The 20,085-nt window shown below is 46.6% G+C and overlaps 1 protein-coding gene across 1 annotated transcript in view; it reads left to right on the top strand.

Annotated features, from left to right (window-relative positions):
- The window catches only part of FHAD1 (forkhead associated phosphopeptide binding domain 1), a 140,699-nt gene that overhangs the window by 63,888 nt on the left and 56,726 nt on the right, over positions 1–20,085 (top strand). Inside the window, exons 8-14 of the mRNA XM_057723042.1 lie at positions 3,067–3,197; positions 7,459–7,548; positions 9,807–9,911; positions 13,214–13,321; positions 16,318–16,401; positions 17,159–17,311; positions 18,183–18,378. Of these exons, the coding sequence (XP_057579025.1) occupies positions 3,067–3,197; positions 7,459–7,548; positions 9,807–9,911; positions 13,214–13,321; positions 16,318–16,401; positions 17,159–17,311; positions 18,183–18,378 (867 nt within the window). The remainder of the gene's footprint in view (positions 1–3,066; positions 3,198–7,458; positions 7,549–9,806; positions 9,912–13,213; positions 13,322–16,317; positions 16,402–17,158; positions 17,312–18,182; positions 18,379–20,085) is intronic.

The raw sequence follows: 20,085 nt of genomic DNA on the forward strand, positions 1-20,085 counted from the left end.
TCCCGCCATCTTGGACCCCGTTGGTTCTAACCAGTTTCTGTCGTGTCCTCAAGGGCTCTGTCATTCTTTTAGAGGTTGTGCCCTGCCCCCTTCCCTCCTGTTTCAGGTGGGCAAGGACAAACCAAGGGCAAGTGAGGCTGCATGGAGTGAACACGGGACTGTGAGGCTGGGCGGGGTCAGAGGGTTGGGTTTTATTCTAAGGGTGATGGGAAGCCAGTGGGGTTTTTTAAGCAGAAAATGACATGTCTAGAGACCCGAAGAGGATCGGACCACTCACAGAAAAAGGGGAGGGAGAGAAGCAGGTGAAAGGCAGGAGGCAATGAGCCTGGGAGGGGCATGTCACCCTTAAAGTACCCGGCACGTAGCAGGGAACATGCCCACACCTGTAAAAGCCAGGCATAGCGTTGAGTCACACGTGAATCACTGTCTCTGAAAATCTGTGCTTTTCCTCTGCCTCACTCTGCAGCTTACCAACCCCGCCCCACCCCCTGCCGCCCCCAGGTCTGCTCCTGCTCTTCCCTGACTTGTGTCGACTAAAAAAAACCCACAACGTGAGAGTTGCGAGTTGAGTTTATTTGGGGCAAAATGAGGACTGCAGCCCGGGAGACAGCATCCCAGATAGCACTGAGAAACCGTTCCAGAGAGGCAGGGGGGTAGATTAGTACACATGTAATCTTGGTGAAGGAGAAATACATGCCATCAAACACACATTTTTGTAGGGGGTTTCTGCTAGTCGTGAGGAGCAGACGTCATCATGTAGGGATTTAGCGCTTTTTGTGAGGAGATGCGAGGGTTGGGCTCGTAAAATCATCTCCTGAAAACACCTAACTATCTGAAGACCTGTTCCGCCCATTTTCCAAAGCACAGAGTGCCTCATTCCTGGTCTCCACCCTGAATTCCCTTCAGGGGATGTTGAATGAAGGTCAGCAGCTGCCACAGCAGTGTGATTTAATCCCTGCAGAGGCAGAAGGCAAGTGCCCATGGCAAGTGCCAATTTGCAGTTGACATTGGAATGTCCTGAGATACTTGCTGAGCACCTCCTCCAGGCCAGGTGCTGTTCTGAGCACCAGAATGTAAGGATGAACTCACTGGTCCTTGCCTTCCTTCCATGTTTCTGCCAGTCACACCTCATCCAAGCATCAAGCCTGTCTCAGATCCCACTTTCTCCAGTCAGGGAGCCAGACAGACCTGGGTTGGGATAACGCTTGAGATGAGCTGGACCCACTCAAAGTGTGGCAAAGCCCCAGAGGGATTTCCAAGTAACTGTGTCTTGGGGGCAAAGTTTATTTTTAAAATGAAATTCTGGATCATTTTGTCCTTTATTTCATATACCTTCTTGATTGATACCTACCAATAAAACCAGGCTTAACATTCTTCCAAGAAAAGAACCGTATGAGATAACCCAATACCGCCCTGCACGTGTGCACCCTTCTTCCTACTTTTATCCAAAATGATAATACAATGATGGAGTCATCTATTGCTACATAACAAGTTATTCCAAAATGTAATGGATAAAACAACAACCAATACTTATTATCTCACCCAGTTTCTGTAGTTCAGGAATTTGGGAGGGGGGTGACTTTGTTCTCAGGAGTTGCAGTCAGGATGTCGGCTGGGGCATCAGTCGTGTCATCTAAAGCCTCAGCGGGAGCTGGAGGATCCCCTTTCAGAACAGCTGCTCACGTGGCCAGTGGCTGGAGGCCTCAGTCCCTCACCACACATGCTTCTCTCTAGGGCTGCTCGAGTGTCCTCACAACACAATGGTTGGCTTCCCCTAGAGTGAGTGATTCCAGAGAGAGCAAAGAGGACGCTGCAGTGTCTTTTATGACCCAGCCTGGAAGGACACATTCCATCATTTCCACACTATCGTATTGGTTAACCCATGTCAGCCCAATTCAGGGTGGGAGGGGCTACACAGCGCATGAATTCTAGGTGGCAGAGATCACTGAGGCTAGAGACGTAAAAAAAGTACAAAATGTGAGAGTCAGGAGTTAAGTTTTATTTGGGGCAAAATGAGGACTGCAGCCCAGGAGACAGTATCCCAGATAGCTCCGGGAACCTGTTCCGAAGAGGCGGAGGGGAAGATTAGTATATATGTAATCTTGATGAAGGGGAAGTGCATGCAGTCAAACACATAGTTTTGTAGAGGTTTCTGCTAGCCATGAGGAGCAGACCTCACCATGAAAGGGTTTAGTGCTTTTCTAGATAGGAGGAGATGCAAGGATTGGCTCACAAAATCAGCTTCTGAAAACGTCTAACTATCTGAAGACCTGTTCTGCCCGTTTTTCCAAAGTACGGAGTGCCTCATTCCTGATCTCCACCCTGAATACCCTTCAGGGGATGTGGAAGGTCAGCAGCTGCAGCAGCAAGAATTTAATCCTTGTAGAGACAGACGGCAAGTGCCCATGGCCAGTGCCCATGTGTAGTTGACAGGGCCATTTTGGAAGATGGCTACTGTGAAAAATAATAAGCGCCATGTAACCAACGTGTTAGCCACTTCACGTTCTTGGGACGTACCATCTCCTCTGACCCTTACAATAAGTCTGTGTGGGACAGATAGTGGGGGGTGAAAAAACTTGCCCAAGGCCACCAAGCTCATAAGTGGTAGAGACAGGTGCAAGCTCAGATGAATGTGAAACCAGCCACCCCATCACTAGTGTCCAGCAGTCCCCTCTGCCACGAGCCCGTCTCCTGGGCTCTGGAGAAGAATTCCCGGACCTTCCCCGTGCTTGGCCCTTGTTCCCTAGGCCCATGAGGTGGCCTCTGCCCCTGGTTCTGCCTGGCCTGTGGCCACAAGGGGCCCCCAAAGGCTTTTCCTCTCACTGGTGTTCACTAACTGCCCCTCATTCTTATCGAAGCCTCTAACTGTGTTCCATGGGCTTTGGTCTAATTCCTGTTCCTGCTCTGGGATCCTTGGAAACAACTTCCCCAGTTCCAGGTGGGCACTGCGGGTGGCCTGGGCTTGGAAGATCTTGTCCAAAAGTGGGCTGACAGCTGTGGTGATGGCAATAACCCTTCCTGCCTGTTTGACCTCCGTGAGTTGTTTTGTTTTGTTTTGTTTTACAGAGATGGTGTCATCTTTGCAAAGAGATGTGTTAGTAAAGGATGAGCAAGTTCAACAACTAAAACAGGAGGTGAATCAACTAAAAAGTGAGAACAAAGAAAAGGATCACCAGCTCGAAGCCCTCAGCTCCAGAGTGAGTGTCGGGTCATCACCGAATCGTAGCTGCGAAAAGCAGACACCGTGGAGTCACATGACACATCGGGCCCCTCCTCCCTTGCGCGGTGGTGAGATGAGGCCAGTGCCCAAGGGCGCAGGGAGGCTAGCTGCTGGGCAGGTGGCCAACTTCTCTGCAGCTTTTCAAAGTACAGTGTGTATGTAGCTCAGAATAAGCATAATATATATTGAAACCTAGCAAACATTTTCTAACCCCTATTATAAATTAGTCTGTTTAATCCCAGCAACAAACACACCTGTTAGCGTATATTGCCATTGCAAAGCTTAATATTAAACAGAATAGGATCTCTCTGTGAGCAAGGACGACCCCATGGGGCTTCATCACAGTCCCAGCACCACTGGTTCTCATAATTGCCTTCAAAGCAGACTGTTTGAAGGTCCAGATGCAAACACGCAGACTCTCATTTCTTCCTTAGACTTTAGTGTGTAGAATTCCTCTATGTGGTAGGCAAGTGAAGAGCTTTTTATTTTTTAGATTTTTATTTTATGTGGGCCATTTTTAAAGTCTTCATTGAATTTGTTACAATATTGCTTCTGTTTTATGGTTTTTGTTTTTTTGGCTGTGAGACATGTGGGATCTTAGCTCCCCGATCAGGGATTGAACCCGCATTCCCTCCATTGGAAGGCGAAGTCTTAACCACTGGACCACCAGGGAAGTCCCTGAAGAGCTTTTTATTTACTTTTTTTTTAAATTTATTTATTTATTTATTTATTTTGAGGTACACCAAGTTCAATCATCTGTATTTATACACATATTCCCGTATTCCCTCCCTCCCTCAACTCCCCCCCACCCTCCCCGTCCCAGTCCTCTAAGGCATCATCCATCCTCGAGTAGAACTCCCTTTGTTATACAGCAACTTCCCACTGGCTATCTATTTTACAGTTAGTACTATATATATGTCTATGCTACTCTCTCACTTCGTCTCAGCTTCCCCTTCACCCCCCGCCCCCCCAAACCTCGAGTTCTCCAGTCCATTCTCTGCATCTGCATCCTTGTTCTTGTCTTGTCACTGAGTTCATCAGTACCATTTTTAGATTCCGTATATGTGAGTTAGCATACAATATTTGTCTTTCTCTTTCTGACTTACTTCACTCTGTATGACAGACTCTAGGTCTATCCACCTCATTACATATAGCTCCATCTCATCCCTTTTTGTAGCTGAGTAATATTCCATTGTATATATATGCCACATCTTCTTTATCCATTCATTTGTTGATGGGCATTTAGGTTGCTTCCATGTCTTGACTATTTCAAATTACCAATGACATTTTTCACAGAACTAGAGCAAGAAATCTTACGATTTGTATGGAAACGCAAAAGACCCCGAATAGCCAAAGCAATCTTGAGAAGGAAAAATGGAGTTGGTGGAATCGGGCTTCCTGACTTCAAATTATACTACAAGGCCATAGTGATCAAGACAGTATGGTACTGGCACAAAAATAGAAAGGAAGATCAATGGAATAGAATAGAGAACTCAGAGGTAAGCCCAAACACATATGGGCACCTTATCTTTGACAAAGGAGGCACAAATATACAATGGAAAAAAAGACAGCCTCTTCAATAAGTGGTGCTGGGAAAATTGGACAGCTACATGTAAAAGAATGAAATTAGAACACTTCCTAACACCATACACAAAAATAAACTCAAAATGGATTAAAGACCTAAATATAAGGCCAGACACGATAAAACTCCTAGAGGAAAACATAGGCAGAACACTCTATGACATCCATCAAAGCAAGATCCTTTTTGACCCACCTCCTAGAATCTTGGAAATAAAATGAAGAATAAACAAATGGGACCTCATGAAACTTAAAAGCTTTTGCACAGCGAAAGAAACCATAAACAAGACTAAAAGGCAACCCTCAGAATGGGAAAAAATAGTTGCCTATGAAACAATGGACAAAGGATTAACCTCCAAAATATACAAGCAGCTCATGCAGCGTAATACCAAAAAAGCAAATAACCCAATCCACAAATGGGCGGAAGACCTAAATAGACATTTCTCCAAAGAAGACATACAGATGGCCAACAAACACATGAAAAGATGCTCAACATCACTACTCATCAGAGAAATGCAAGTCAAAGCCACCATGAGGTGTCACCTCACACCGATCAGAATGGCCATCATCACAAAATCTGGAAACAACAAATGTTGGAGAGGGTGTGGAGAAAAAGGAACTCTCCTGCACTGTTGGTGGGAATGTAAGTTGGTACAGCCACTATGGAAAACAGTTTGGAGGTTCCTTCAAAAACTGAAACTAGAACTACCATATGATCCAGTAATCCCACTCCTGGGCATATACCCAAAGAAAACCATAATCCGAAAAGAAACGTACCATAATGTTTATTGCAGCACTATTTACAATAGCCAGGACATGGAAGCAACCTGAAGAGCTTTTTAAATGTAACTTTGATTATTTACAAATCTTGCCTTCCATGCTGACTTTAGAGTCCTGACTCCATAGGATAAGATTTCTCAGTATTTGTATGATGCTTCTGTTTCTGTCAGTCAAGGTAAAACATCATAGCTTTCATCTCAGGTGGCAACTCAGAGATTCCCAGCAGCTGCCTGATGGGTTAGGTAGTTCTGCATGGGGATGGGGTGGGGACAGATCTTGAGGTTCCAAGGAAAAGGCACAATAAGTAATACCTGGTGGATGGTACCATACCCATTTTGGAGCTGGTGAAAGGCATGAGCTTTGGGGTCAGACAGACCAGAGTCCAATCCCAGAGCTTTCTTTTATTGTAACTTATTTGGCCTCCATTTCCCAATCTGTGAAATGGGGATGACAAAATCATTTTCTGAGATGGGGGAGACTGGTTTTAGTCATGCTTCTCTGTCTCTGCCCCATCAGCCACCTGGCCGAGCCCTCTGCATTTGTTTCTCCCAAGCAGACTGCCTTCCTAGGTGTGCATGGTAGCTGTTTTATGGTGTGTGTGTGTGTGTGTGTGTGTGTGTGTGTGTGTGTGTCGGGGACAGGGAGGGGGTGCAGAGCTAGTGCTGAGTAGAAGGAACATGCAAAGGCAGCACCTGCTTGGCTCTTCTACCTCCTGAAGTGCATTTGGATCATTTATGTCCCCGTTTCCCCTTCTTCGCTGACCTTGGAATGAGGTCCGTTCTCCTCTAGCCTGTGCTGGCCAATAGCACAGGGCTTCTCACGACCAAAGGTGCTGCTCTTAGGAACATTAGGGATGCCTATCTTTTTTTTTTTTTTTAATGACATACATCATGTGTGTGAATTTTAGAAAAATAAGTAGATGATGTTGAAAAGAAAAAAATAAAAAAAGAGAGGAAAGGAAATGCTACCTCAAGAAATCAATGTTAGTATTTTCACGTATGTTCTTCCAGTCTTGTTTCTATATATTCCCTAGAAATCAATTATTTTAAAAATTAATAAAATAAAAATAAAAGTGACATTTGCACTATAATGTTTACAATATAATATAATTTATACTATGCAACTTTTAAAAATTTTTAAATACTGTTTTCCCGTGTTTTAAATACTGTTTTCCTATGCTAATAAATCAATGCTCTTATCATTGGTCTTAAAAGCTACATACTTTCTCCTGGATGTATGCAATGTTATAAAGTGGTCTGCTAAAATAAGCAACACTTGACTTGTTTCCTTTTTTTTTTTTTCCTACTGTTACTGACAGTTCTGTGAAGAACATCCTTGAAACTACAGATTCGCTTATTTCTCCAGTCATTGTCCTTAGGGTACATTCCTAAGGTGGGACTTTCTGGGTCAAAAGAAGGCACATCCCTCCTTCTGCGCTTAATGCCTGTTGCTGAACTGCCCCCAGGAAAGGCAGCTCCGTCTACCCCCTCCAGGACTGGGGCGGGTGTATCTTTGAGATGCAACCTGAACAAAAGCACTAAGATCAACCGAGCTCATTGGGACCACCCCCACCCCCCACCCCTCCCTCACCAGTCACAGAGTGAAAACACCTCAATTCCTCCACCCTAAGTACCCAGACTCTACAAAGCCGGATTTTCCCTGTGGCGCGGTTTGCTGGCTTTTGAAGAAGAATTGAGACACTTTATTCCTCAGAACTCACAAGAGGGGTGAACTAGAAACGACTGCAGGATCCCATGCTCCCGTCACACGAACCGTCTCGCCTCTCGGAATTCGGGGGTGTGATGGGGTTAAATAGTGGGAAACACAGGGACTTGGGGCCCCCAGACAATCCCACGTGGCCTTGTCCTTTCTCTCCACAGTGCTCAGTGCTGAAAGAAGAGTTAAAGAAGGAAGACGCCCAGAAGGAGCACCGGGAAGCCCAAGAGAAAGAGCTAAAACTCTACAAAACCGTGCGTTGAACCTCCTCACCCCGAGGTGTCCACAGAAAGCCTAGACCTTGACCTTCAGGGTTTTGGAGGGGTTCCTTGACCATCAGCTAGTGCAAGTTCTGGGGCTTTATGAGTGTTCCCTTGTTAATGTAGTCTCATAATTCTTTGATTTGCTAGCCTCAAAGAGATGGATGAAAAGACCATGGAAAACACACTCTCCCAGGATTTTCCGGGCAATTGGCTCGAGGCCCCTCATCAGGTTTCCCCTGGGGCTGGGCTGGGGCTGGGCTGGGGCCAGGGATGGGAGGTGGCCACCACATGCTGCTAGAAGTTCACGGTGGTCCCTGCCCCTGGACTTGTGATGCCCAAACTTTCATGATCCACAGCGTCGCAAGGTTTATCACAGCCATGGGCACTGTTAGTGACGCAACTCTCCTTTCAGTATTTTTACTTCAATTTTACGCCAATTCATAAAATAAAAAGCAAACTTATCATTGGCCTGTATGGAAGGTGACTATCAAAATTAACACTGTGAAAAGATGGCCAGTAAATGTACACGTTCACGCCCTGTGCCAGCTGAATCCTCGTGCGCGTCACCAGGCACACATTTTCCATCCCTTGGGAAGGACCATGCCTGGGACACGAGGAGGAGACGTGCTCTTCCCCATGTCAGGGCCACTGCTATCCTCTGCCTCAAATGGGAAAAAAGAAAAAGTTCATTGTTCTTTTCTTCAAAACTCTGCCCATTGTGTCTTCCAAATAACCCCCTTCTTTTAAAAAAATTTTTATTGGAGTATAGTTGATTCACAATGCTGTGCAAGTTTCAGGTGTAGAGCTAAGTGAATCATTTATACATATACATATACCCACTCTTTTCTTAGATTCTTTTCCCACATAGGTCATTGCAGGGTACTGAGTAGAGTTCCCTGTGCTATACAGTAGGTCCTTACTAGTTATCTGTTTTATATATAGTAGCATGTATGTGTCCATCCCAATCTCCCAATTTATCCCTACCCCCCCCCTTTGGTAACCATAAGCTTTTTCTACATCTGTGACTCTATTTCTGTTTTGTAAATAAGTTCATTTGTACCATTTTTTTGGATTCCACATATAAGCGATATCACATGCTATTTGTCTTTCTCTCTCTGACTTACTTCACTCAGTATGACAATCTCTAGGTCCATCCATGTTGCTCAAATGGCAGTATTTCATTCTTTTTATGTAAACAGCCCTTATTTAGATTGAACTCAAAATATACCCCAAGGAAAGCGATCCTAGTGAGTTGATGGCTCTCTTGTACTATTTAATCCAGGATCCATGCTGATCTTCAAAGGAAACTCAAATTTTCCCCTCGCCCGGCACCTTCAATGCATCCGTTGAAAGAAAGTCTAGAGGGCCAGGACAGGGAGTGGGGGAGGGAGTCGCAGGAGGGAGGGGATATGGGGATATATGTATAAATACAGCTGATTCACTTTGGTGTACCTCAGAAACTGGTACGAGTGTAAAGCAAATATATTCCAATAAAGAGCTTAAAAGAAAGAAAGAAGAAAGAAAGAAAAAGGAAGGAAGGAAGGAAGGAAGGAAGGAAGGAAGGAAGGAAGAAAGAAAGAAAGAAAGAAAGAAAGAAAGAAAGAAAGAAAGAAAGAAAGAAAGAAAGAAAAAGAAAGAAAGAGAAAGAAAGAAAAGAAAGAAAGGAAAGAGAAAGAAAGAAAAGAAAGGAAAGAAAGAAAGAAGGAAGGAAGGAAGAAAGAAAAAGAAAGAAAGAAAGTAAGAAAAGAAAGAAAGGAAAGAGATAGAAAGAAAAGAAAGAAAGGAAAGAAAGAAAGGAAGGAAGGAAGAAAGAAAAAGAGAAAGAAAGAAAAAGAAAGAAAGAAAGAAAGAGAAAGAAAGAAAGAAAGAAAGAAAGAAAGAGAAAGAAAAAAGAAAGAAAGAAAGAAAGAAAGAGAAAGAAAGAAAGAAAGAAAGAAAAAAGAAAAAGAAAGAAAGAAAGAAAGAAAGAGAAAGAAAAAAGAAAGAGAAAGAAAGAAAGAAAGAAAGAAAGAAAGAAAGAAAGAAAGAAAGAAAGAAAGAAAGAAAGAAAAAGGAAAGAGAAAGAAAGAAAGAAAAAGAAAGGAAAGAAAGAAAGAAGGAAGGAAGGAAGGAAAGAAAGAAAAAGAAAGAAAGATGTAGAATTGTCCCCCAAGGGAAGGAATTAAGCTAACCCCAGACTAGGTTTCTGCTTTAGTGAACCAGAGGAAATGAGTTATGAAGTCAACTTCTCTTTGTTGGAACTCTTTCAGCAAATGCACGACATGGAGAAAGAAATGAGGAAGCTCAGGGAGGAGCTGAAGAGGAGCAGTACCGAGCAGAGCCTGATCTCTAAGACGCTGCGGGAAAAGAGCAAGGTACGACAGGGCCAGGTCAGCCTGGCGACCGCTCTGGGCCAGGTCTGCCTGACTCCAAAGCTCCCGTATGTAACCGTAACCTAGACTGCCTTCATATGTTAACTGTGAAATTATCCAGGAAAGAACTGACCCATTAAATCAAGTTTGCCGATGATGTTTGCAACTTAAATGCTCTTACTGATTTTTTTGTTTGTTTTTTTGTTTTTGGTCTTTGTGTTCTATCAGTCGTTGAGAATGTTTTTAAAAATCTCATCATGTTTGTAATTTGTGCATTTCTTTTAATATTAACAGTTTTTGCTTTATATATTTTGAGGCTGTTACGAGGTGCCTATAAATTTAGAATCCTAATACTTTGGTCATCATAAAATGTCCCTTTTCATCTCTAGTGCTGTTTCTCCTGTCTTCTTTGTCATCTAGCTCCATCACTGGCTTTCTGTTGGCTAGAGTTTTCGTAGCACATCCTTTTCATACTTTCTCTGTCAATTTTTGTTTTAAGTTTTTAGACAAATGCCTTCCAAATAACACAATTCTTATAAAATCCAGTTTGCCAATCTTTGACTTTCAGTCCATCTATATTATGTAATTACTCATATATTAGGGTTTAAATCTGCCTTCTTGCTCAGAACCAGTTGTACCACCTGTGCTACTTTCCTTTCTCTCTGCTTTCTTGCCTCCTTTTGAGCTGATGGTTTTCTGTCATTCCACTTTTCCTCTCTTTTAGCTTGGAAATGTTGTACTTTTTTACTAGTCTTTTAGTAATAGACAATAGCATTCATCCTTGACTCACCAACATCCCACATTAATTAAGTTTTTACTCTTCTACTGTTCTCTTAGTAGTCACCCTAAAGACCACAGTATGCATTCTTAACTTACCAAGATGCAGTCGTAGTTGATAATTACGTGCTTCTCCTTGACATTGCAGTGACTTTAGAACACCTTAACTTCACTGACCCCCTCCAGATTTATAAGCCACTGTTGTCATTTTCTAAACTACTCTCTATCGTTAAAACCCCAGAAGACGTTATTAGTGTTTTATATAGTCAGTATCACATCCACACATCACCCTTACTGTTGCTTGTCTTTTCTGCATCTCTGATCATCCGTCTGCGCTCATTTCTCTTGTGTCTGAAGGATACCCTTCAGTGTTTCCCCTCATTGTGGCTCTGCTGGTGACAATTCTCAGATGTGTCTGTGTGTCTGTCTGGAAATGTATATTTAACCTTCATTCTTAGAACACATGTGACTGTGTATTGAATTCTACAATGGCAATTCTTTTCTTTCAGCACATTAGGGATAGCATTAGGTAGGTCACCATTGTCTCTTGGCTCCCAGTATTTCTATTTAGAAGTCATTTGTAAGCCTAACTGTTGTACCTTTGTGTAATCTGTCTTTTTCTGTGGCTGCTTTCAAGATTGTCTTTTCCCTTGATTTTCAGCAGTTTTATTATGACTTATCTAGGTGTGGATGCATTTTTACTTACCTTGTTCAGAGCTTACAGGGGCTTCTTGAATCCCTGGCTTGGTGTTTTGCACTAGTTCAGGGGCTCAGGCTCCATACCGCATAGGCAGTGGGGCGCTGCTAAGGCTTCTGAACAGAAGGCTGATGTGATGACATTCATGGCTAATAATAATGGTGAAAACGGTAGCTACAGTTTCTCACGTGCTAGACATCACCCCAGACACATTTCATCTCTCTCCACCTTCCCAACAGTGCTGTGATCTAGAATTCATCCTCTCCATTTTACAGATGAGAAAGTCAAGGCTCCTAGTTACTAGTAAAGTAACTAGCCCAGTCGCATAGTTGGTTTTGTCTGAGTCCAGGTTCGTCTGACTCCAATCACCCTGACATAGCTAACAGCCACATCTACTGTTTACACTGAAATTAATCACAATTAAATAAAAATTTAAATTCAGTTCCTGGGTCACACCAGCCACATTTTGAGCGCTTGATAGCCTGATGCAGCTGGTGGCTGCAGTATTAGACAACACAGGCTCAGAGCAGCTGTATCATTGCAGAAAGTTCTGTCGGACAGAGGTGCCCTACAGCTGGGTAACTCTCACAGTGCTGTTAAGGTTGTCCGGGAAGGAACTAAACTAGAGGCGAGGAGGCCAGTTGTCACAGGCCAACGTGCATATGAGAGGGATTGGAGGACAGGTGTGGGGACCACTGGGTGTGAAGAGGTCTCGAGGCTTGGGGATGGGAACGGGGGTTGTTCATGGAGAACACAGATAAGGGCAGAGTCCAGGGCTGGACTTGGCTTCTGTAGCATTTAAAAAGGCTGCTGAAGTAGAAGTCAGAGCATGTTTAGATCTGGGAGAAGAGTAAGGTCCAGAGAGGTTAGATGGCTTTTCCAAAGTAACGGAGCTGGGCAGAGACTCTTCCACTGCACCACACTACTCAGGGGAAAGCTCTAAAGGGCTTTTCTGGATCTTTTATTACATCTCTGTGGTCTCCCTCCTCAGATCCCTAATAAACAGCCTGTGAATGTGTTTCAGCACAAAATCTTCCCATTTATTTATGAGAATTTGCCTTATTTCCTGTTAGTGCCAGAGCCCTGGGCTCAGCAGGTGCGTCCAGGAATTGAGCAGCTGCAAGGCCTATACTGGCCAGCAGAGGGTCGCGTGGAGCGCGCCCAAGCTCATCGCACGTTGACTGTTACCAAGCAAGGGGGGATAAGTAGGCAAGCTTCTCCACTTTACACGCCGTCTTTTGAAGGCTGCAATTCTTAACAGGCATTGCTGAGCAAGCCCCAGAAAGGTTTCCACTGATGAGTGTGCTGAGAGTGGTAATGACAAATAGTTAGGAAAATAAACCCAACCATAACATTTCCAAGCACCCATCGTGGGGTGTTAGAGCAGAACAAGCCTGCACAGCGGACGTTCCCGTCCTCCTTTCAACAATCCTTAACACACCCACAGAGCTCTTAAGCACGATTCCAAACAGTTGGAATCCCTGCAATAACTCTACACAGTGGTACTAGTATCAGCATCCCCACTTGACAGATGAGGAGCCGTGAAAGAACTTTCCCGGGGTCCTACCGCTTGGCAGGGACAGGGCTGGGAGTGGAGTCTCTGGTAGGACATAGCTGAGCCCAGGGTGCGGAGCTCAGCCCTTTCCCGTAGGCGGCAACGCCCTGTGAGTCTGCCTCCACCCACTGCACGCCCCTGACCCCTGCCACTGGGCTGCAGCTGTCCCTACCCCTCGGGGGGCTCCCACGCTGCCATTAGCCCCCCCAGAAGAGTGTCCCCAGAGGGCATGACGAGCACATTAGCAGCAAGCCCATGCTTTCGTCATCCTTTCAGGTTGAAGAGAAGCTTCAGGAGGATTCCAGAAGGAAATTGCTTCAACTGCAAGAAATGGGGAACAGAGAAAACCTCATTAAAGCCAATTTGGAAAGGGCCGTAGGTCAGGTAGGCGTGCTGCAGAGCCCCTCCACTCATGGGCCCACGCCCTCTACGGAGTCCTGCACCCAAGCAGCTGGAGGGGATGAGTGAGGAGAAGAGGGCCTGCTTTCATTCACCTGATTATCTCAGGGGCAGGGCTTTGTGCGGCTTCTGGTCCCAGTGGACATCACTAAAGAGGCTTTTCCCGCTGGGAAGCTCCCATTCCAGTGTTTGCTGTCACCTGAGACCTTGACCAAGCAGCCCATCCCAGCTCAAGGCCCGCCCCAGTAAACCGGCCTTGCGGTTCCCTCTTGGGAAGGGTTTGAGCCTCTTGACCCCAGTGGCGTTTCTAGCACTTTCTCCTTCACATTTTTTTTCGCCCTGACATTTGCAGCAATCTTTCTTCCTCTGGGCCCCCCAAACATGCTACAGTCAGTGTCCACAGGGAAATGCCACTGTTTGTTTGGTTGGTTGGTTGGTTGGTTTGGTTTGGTTTGTTTGGCCGTGCCATGCACCTTGCAGGATCTTAGTTCCCCGACCAGGGATTGAACCCATGCCCCCTGCAGTGGAAGCGTGGAGTCCTAACCACTCGACTGCCAGGGAAGTCCCACCACTTTTCTTTAAGTAAAACGCAGAATGTCACAGCTCATGCCAGTTGGAGATGGGCAGGGTGGGGAGCAAGCTCTGACCTGGCAGGTCTCGGGGGCCCGCTTCCCAGGGTTCTGACCCACAGTGGTCCAGTGGCCCTTCCTCTCACACGTGGCACAGACATGAGGGCCAGAACATGCAAACGAGACTTCACCAAAGGCAGAGGGAGAGCACACAAGAACCCAAGACGGGGCACTGGCCCTCCAGAACATGGCCCACCGAGGGCAGCCCACCTGAGACCCCTCCACAAGGCATCCTCTCCTGGCAACCACGGCTCCAGGGGGACCAAGAACGTTCTGCGTGTTTGTGTGTTGGTGCTTTTCTTTTTCTGGGAGGGCGAGTCCACCTTGTCACTCATTGGATTCTCTGAAAGGTCTCTAAACCACCAAGAAAAGGTTAAGAACCACAGCCCTTTAAGGGGCCTTCCACCCCATCCAGCCCAGCTCCCAGAGCCCTCCCATCTGGTAGCGTCCAAGCCTGAGCCAGCGGTGTGACTGGGCTTGTCCCACACACTGAACTTCAGAAGTACCCACAAGTTAAACAACGATGATTTCAGGCGAGGTTTCTCTTTTTTTTGTGGGGGGGGGGGGGGGGTGGTTGTTTTGGTTTGGTTTTTTTGATTGGACCAATTTAAAGTCTTTATTGAATTTGTTACAATATTGCTTCTGCTTTATGTTTTGGTTTTTTGGTCACGAAGCATTTGGGATCTTAACTCCCTGACCAGAGATCAAACCCGCACCCCTGCATTGGAAGGGGAAGTCTTAACCACTGGGCCCCCAGGGAAGTCCCTCGGCAGGTTTTAAAGCCTCAACAAACGTCTACACCATCACCCCCAGGGTCCTTTCTCCTGCAGGGTGCCGACCCCTTAGCAAGGGAGAGAGCCACCAGTCTGGGCTTCCCTCTGGGCACCTGGGCTAGCCCTCACTGTGCGGGCCCTCTGCACCCCCAGGGCACACCCGCTTTGAGGGCATGATCTGGGCCACTTGTCCAAATGCCAAGGGCCTGGTCATGGCTCTGGCCAGGGATGATTCAGGAAGACCCTCAGAGACACTGAGATTCCTCCGGGTCTGGACTCGAGAGAGAGAGGATGAGGCCTCTCTTCACTGCCTGGGTCTTCCCGCTTCACCTTTTCTCCACAGCCCGCTTCTGGCCTAACACCCTGCCCTTCCCCAGGCCAGTGACTCCAGGACTCAGCACATCATCCAGCAGGACCCGTCCCTCCCCCTGAGCAGTCCTGTAGGGCACCTCTGGTGGGAATGGGGGACATCGCCCACGGGGCCCTCTCTACATAACCTTTTCCTTGGGCGAGCTAGGACCCTCCCTTGGCCATGAAACCAGCAGACAGCCTGGAGTCCCTCCAGTCACCCGGTTGGCTTCCAGCAGGTTGACCACAGAGGTGTCCTTGGAAGAGTCACAATTCCTTTACCTGGCTTCGCTGAACTCCCTGGTGTGCGGCAAACTCCTGTGTCTTGGGACCTGTTGACGTTCTCATTGATTCCGTGGCAGTTATGGTCTTTCAGGGCTCTGTTTTAGAGTCTTTTGTGACCACATTTTGCCAGTGAGCCAAAAACCCAGGCCAAGGGCCATCATGTTGGTATTTCCAGAGAGAGCTGGGCTTCTTTGCCGCTCAGGTCTCATGAACCTGGGGCACCTTGAACTTGTCATTCTAAAAGCCCCAATTTAATTTAACTGCGCTGTTTCATCACCCATAATCTGAAGACACCAGCACCAGGGAGGCACTCGATAAAAGCTGGCTGAACTGAAGTAGAGGGCTTTGAACAGCTGACTTAATGGATGTTTCTGTTACAAACATTCCATGAACATTTACTGAGTGCCTGCTATGTGCCAGGCACCGCACCAGGCTCCGGGGACCCGGAGAGGAACACAGGAGATGTCGCCTTCAGGACACAAGGTCTAAGGCACAAGATGGCAGCAGGCAGCTCCTCCTTCTCTCCCCAGGCACCCTTGCTGATTACAGGATTTACTCAGGCTGACAGCCTCAATATTTATCTCACAGCCTGCTGCCAGCGTAGCAATTATGGAAAAACGCTCCCGGCCCCAGACTTCCCACTGGATAATTGGCAGCAAGTGGCTCTTCTGAGGGCCCGAGACGTGTGTGCATGGACCACGTGCGTCAGCTAGGTTAGGCAGGCATGCCTGAAAAGTCATTAAAACCTGCCGTCCCCCTCTCTTGCCTAGGCACTGCCCCTTCCGATGAGAGGTGAAGGTGTTAATAACCTATAATGACCATTAAAGGCTTGGAGAGCCTTCTAACCCATCTCCCCCAGACCCAGTGGCAATGGAGGTGCCTCCCCCAGCCTGGCGGCTGCAGCTGCACCACTCACCCCATCGCCTTCCCTTTCTTTGTGCTGCAGCTGGAGCATTTCAGAAGCCAGGTCATCAAGGCCACCTACGGACGAACAAAGCCCTTCCAGGACAAACCCGTCTCTGATCAGCAGGTTCGTCTCTCTTCCCCACTTTCTCCTTAGGGACCCGGGACTCCAGACACTGGGAGCATATGTTTCTGTTTTTTTTTTGGTGGCACATATTTTTCACACTGTTGCTGCACCATAAAGATTTGTTTTGATTTTCTGGGATTTCCTGGCTCTTAAAGTAAAAGCCAGTTAAACTTCCTTGCAGTGTCTCTGTGAAAATCAAATTAAACCACCCAGACCTGTGTCTGGTCGCCAGACCTACACGGTTAACCTCCATGAGCCCCCGCAAGGACAGGGCCTCACCATAGACCATGCACCCTCGTTCGTTCCTTCTGAAGAGGCAGATGGCAGTGAGGACGGGCCTCTGGCTGGAACGGTTGCCTTGTTATTCTCCCATTTATCCTCCCCAACCCTGTGTGTCAGCGCGCGGGTGAAAAAACACCCCACGGGCTGCTCTCGGAGAACCCGACCTTCTCTTTAGGGGCCCACAGCATCAGGCTCAGCGTGATGCATCACTCCCAGAATGCAAAAGAACCTAGAACACACTCGTGGCCGCACGACAGGGCTTTGGCTCTTAAAAATCACGTCTGATCCTGGGAAACGTGCCCTGATGAACAGAACCGACATCCCCCCTCCAGAGCCATCACCAAAACAAGGCCTCCCTCCTCCGCCCACCCCACCCTCACCCGGAGATGGGAGCTTAAGCCGAAGCCCCCCAGGGCCCCTCCCCCCAGAGCCAACCTGAATTTTAAATCTTTTTGTTTTTTCTTTTTTTCACCAGTTAATAGAGAAGATCACCCAGGTCACCGAGGACAACATCAACTTTCAGCAGAAAAAGTGGACCCTGCAGAAGGAAACCCACCTCAGCAACTCCAAACAGGAGGAAATCTCAGAGGACATTGAGAAGCTGAAGACATCCTTAGACAGCTGCCAGGTGACCCCTTCTCCACTTTTCAGATATCCCCTGTGTCTCATTTTTATGCTCCTTGTTTGGGAAATTGCCCGGATTTTTTTGTCCGCTTTTCCTCATGCTGGAGAAATTTGTTTGAGATCAGAAAACAAAGGACCTCAGAAAATGCCTCCCAGGTGAACCTGATGCAGCCAAGGAGAAGCTGTCCAGCACACGCCATGTACTGCCTTTGGGAGGCCCCAGACCCCAGGGAAAAACAATAGCCCCCTGTTATTTCCAGAGAAACCAAAGAAACATTCTGCTCTTGATTTGCTTTTTTTTTTTTTCTGTCTCAGCAATGGAAAGGCTTCTCTTACCCTTGTTGCCTTTGACTCTGGAGGAGATGGGACCAGAGGGTCTGGTCGACACCCCCAGGGCCCCCACCGCCCCCACACGGGCATCCAGCTTATCAGAGCAGGCAGCTGCTTCTGCTTTCGCTGGAAATAAGCAGCTACTATTTGGGGAGTCTGTGCAAATGTTGGCTTGTCAGCACTCTTTCAAATGAGGAAACCGCACTTTCTGACCAGCTTGTGTGTTGATCTCAGCAGGAATTTTGTAGCCAAATTTGGTTCTTGTTTCAGCCAAATCGCCTTTGGCAATTTGGCTTTGGAATTGCTTGTACCTAAACACGGGGTCTCTTTGACCATCCAGAGTCCACATTAGAGTGCACATGAAATAAAAGCTGTCCCCTCTTCTCCACCCCCACCTCCCCCAAAAAGGCAGCTAGAACTGGGCTGTCCCATCGCGCTGCCTGCTTCACGGCCACGTCAGGAACACTGCTCTTCGTGGGGCACGACCGTCAGGTGCTATTTCTGGCTACGGTGCCTGGGCTCCTCATGACCTCGTCTCTTTCCAGGCTTGCATGAAAATGTCTTGCTGTAGCAACGACCTGAAGAAGGAGGTGGACCTCCTGCAGCACCTGCAGGTGAGCCCACCTGTGTCGGGGCTCCAGAAGGTGGCGCTGGACATCCTGCACCTGTCGCTGTCCTGGCTGGAGGAAACGGAGCACCTCCTCCGCAACGTGGGCGTCCAGTTCTCCAGCTCCGACAAAGGTGACTGCAGCTCCTTCCTCACGTAGCTGCATGACTAAAACGTTGCGTTGAATCTGATCACGATGGGACATCTGTTGAGGGAGGCTTCTTAGGTATGTGGCCAAGTGTTGCCTTCTCCAGGTTTCGCTTTGCTTCACCACTTGAGAAGCAATGTTCCTGGAAAAAAGTACACACGTGAGACATGATTACCAGAGAAAGATGAGACGTGACAGAGGCAAAAGGGAAAATCAAAATTATGCTACATCTTCTCTCTCAGAAGGGATTATATATATATATATATATAATAGACTTCTTTTAGAGCAGTTTTAGGTTCACAGCAAAATTGAGAGGACGATACAGAGGTTTCCCAGGTACCCCCGACCCCACTCGTGCACAGCCTCGCCCCGTTACCAACATCAGCAGCAGAGACGTACAGCTGTTAGAACTAACCTACACGGACACGTCATAATCGCCCAAAGTCCATGGTGTGCATTGGGGTGCACTCTTGGTGTTGTGCGGTCTGCAGGTTTGGGTTTGGACAAAGGTGTGATGACACCATTATCATACCATACAGAATAGTTTCACTGCCCTGAAAATCCTCTGTGCTCCCTCCCCACTCCCCCAGCCCCTGGCAACCACAGATCTTTTTACTGTCACTGCAGTTTTTGCCTTTTCCAGAACATCATATAGTTGGAATCATACAACTTTTCAGATTAGTTTCTTTTACTCAGTAATATGCATTTAAGTTTCCTCCAAGTCCTTTCATGGCTTGATAGCTCTTTTTTTTTTTTTTAGTGCCGAGTAATATTCCATTATTCATTCACCTACTGAAAGACATCCTGGTGGCTTCCAAGCTTCAGCAATTATGAATAAAGCTGTCATAAACGTCCACCCGCAGGGGTTTGTGTGGACGTGTTTTCAGCTCCTTTGAGTAAATACCCAGGGTGCAGTTGCTGGATCGTGTGGTTGTAATATGTTTCGTTTTTAAGGAAACCACCAAACTCTCTTCAGAGTGGCTGTACTTTGTATTCCCACCAACAATGAATGAGAATTCCTGTTGCTTCCCATCCTCACCAGCATTTGATATTGTCACTCGTGTCATATTTTGTGTGTAACTTCCAAGGCATTTTCCCATGGAAAGAGCTGTGTGATTCTAGGCAAGTTACTTCCCCTCTCTGTGCCTGTTTCCTTACGGGTAAAATGGGGATAACACAGAGTACCCACCCCTTAGGATTGTTGTGAGGATTAAAATGCATTGATATGTGTACTTAGAATAGGACCTGGCATAAAATAGGCACTACCTGTATACATTTACTGATTTTTTTAACTTTACAAAAGAATAATGTCATATTATACCCAATTTTCTCTAGTTTTGTTCCTAATCAGGAACACCCTTCCATGTCAGTACACACAGATCTACATCATCGCTTCACTGATGGCAAGGAATCCCACTGTGTAGGATGTACCGTAGTTTATTTAGCCAATACTCTTATCACGGGCATTTAGGTTGTTTCCAGTTTTTCACACTTATAGATGATCTGACATAAATATTATTTACACATAGCTGTTCACCTTATCTTTATTATCCTAGAAGTGGAAGGATATGAGCCACTTTCATTCAACAAAGATTTATCACAGGCCTCTTAGATACCAGGCACCGTGCAGGGCAGAGATATAATGGGGTCAGAAACAGGTAGAATCCAGGTCATGGGAAATATGGGTGTTGGC

Source organism: Hippopotamus amphibius, chromosome 1 (genome assembly GCF_030028045.1).
Source record: "Hippopotamus amphibius kiboko isolate mHipAmp2 chromosome 1, mHipAmp2.hap2, whole genome shotgun sequence".
NCBI classification, from domain to species: domain Eukaryota; kingdom Metazoa; phylum Chordata; class Mammalia; order Artiodactyla; family Hippopotamidae; genus Hippopotamus; species Hippopotamus amphibius.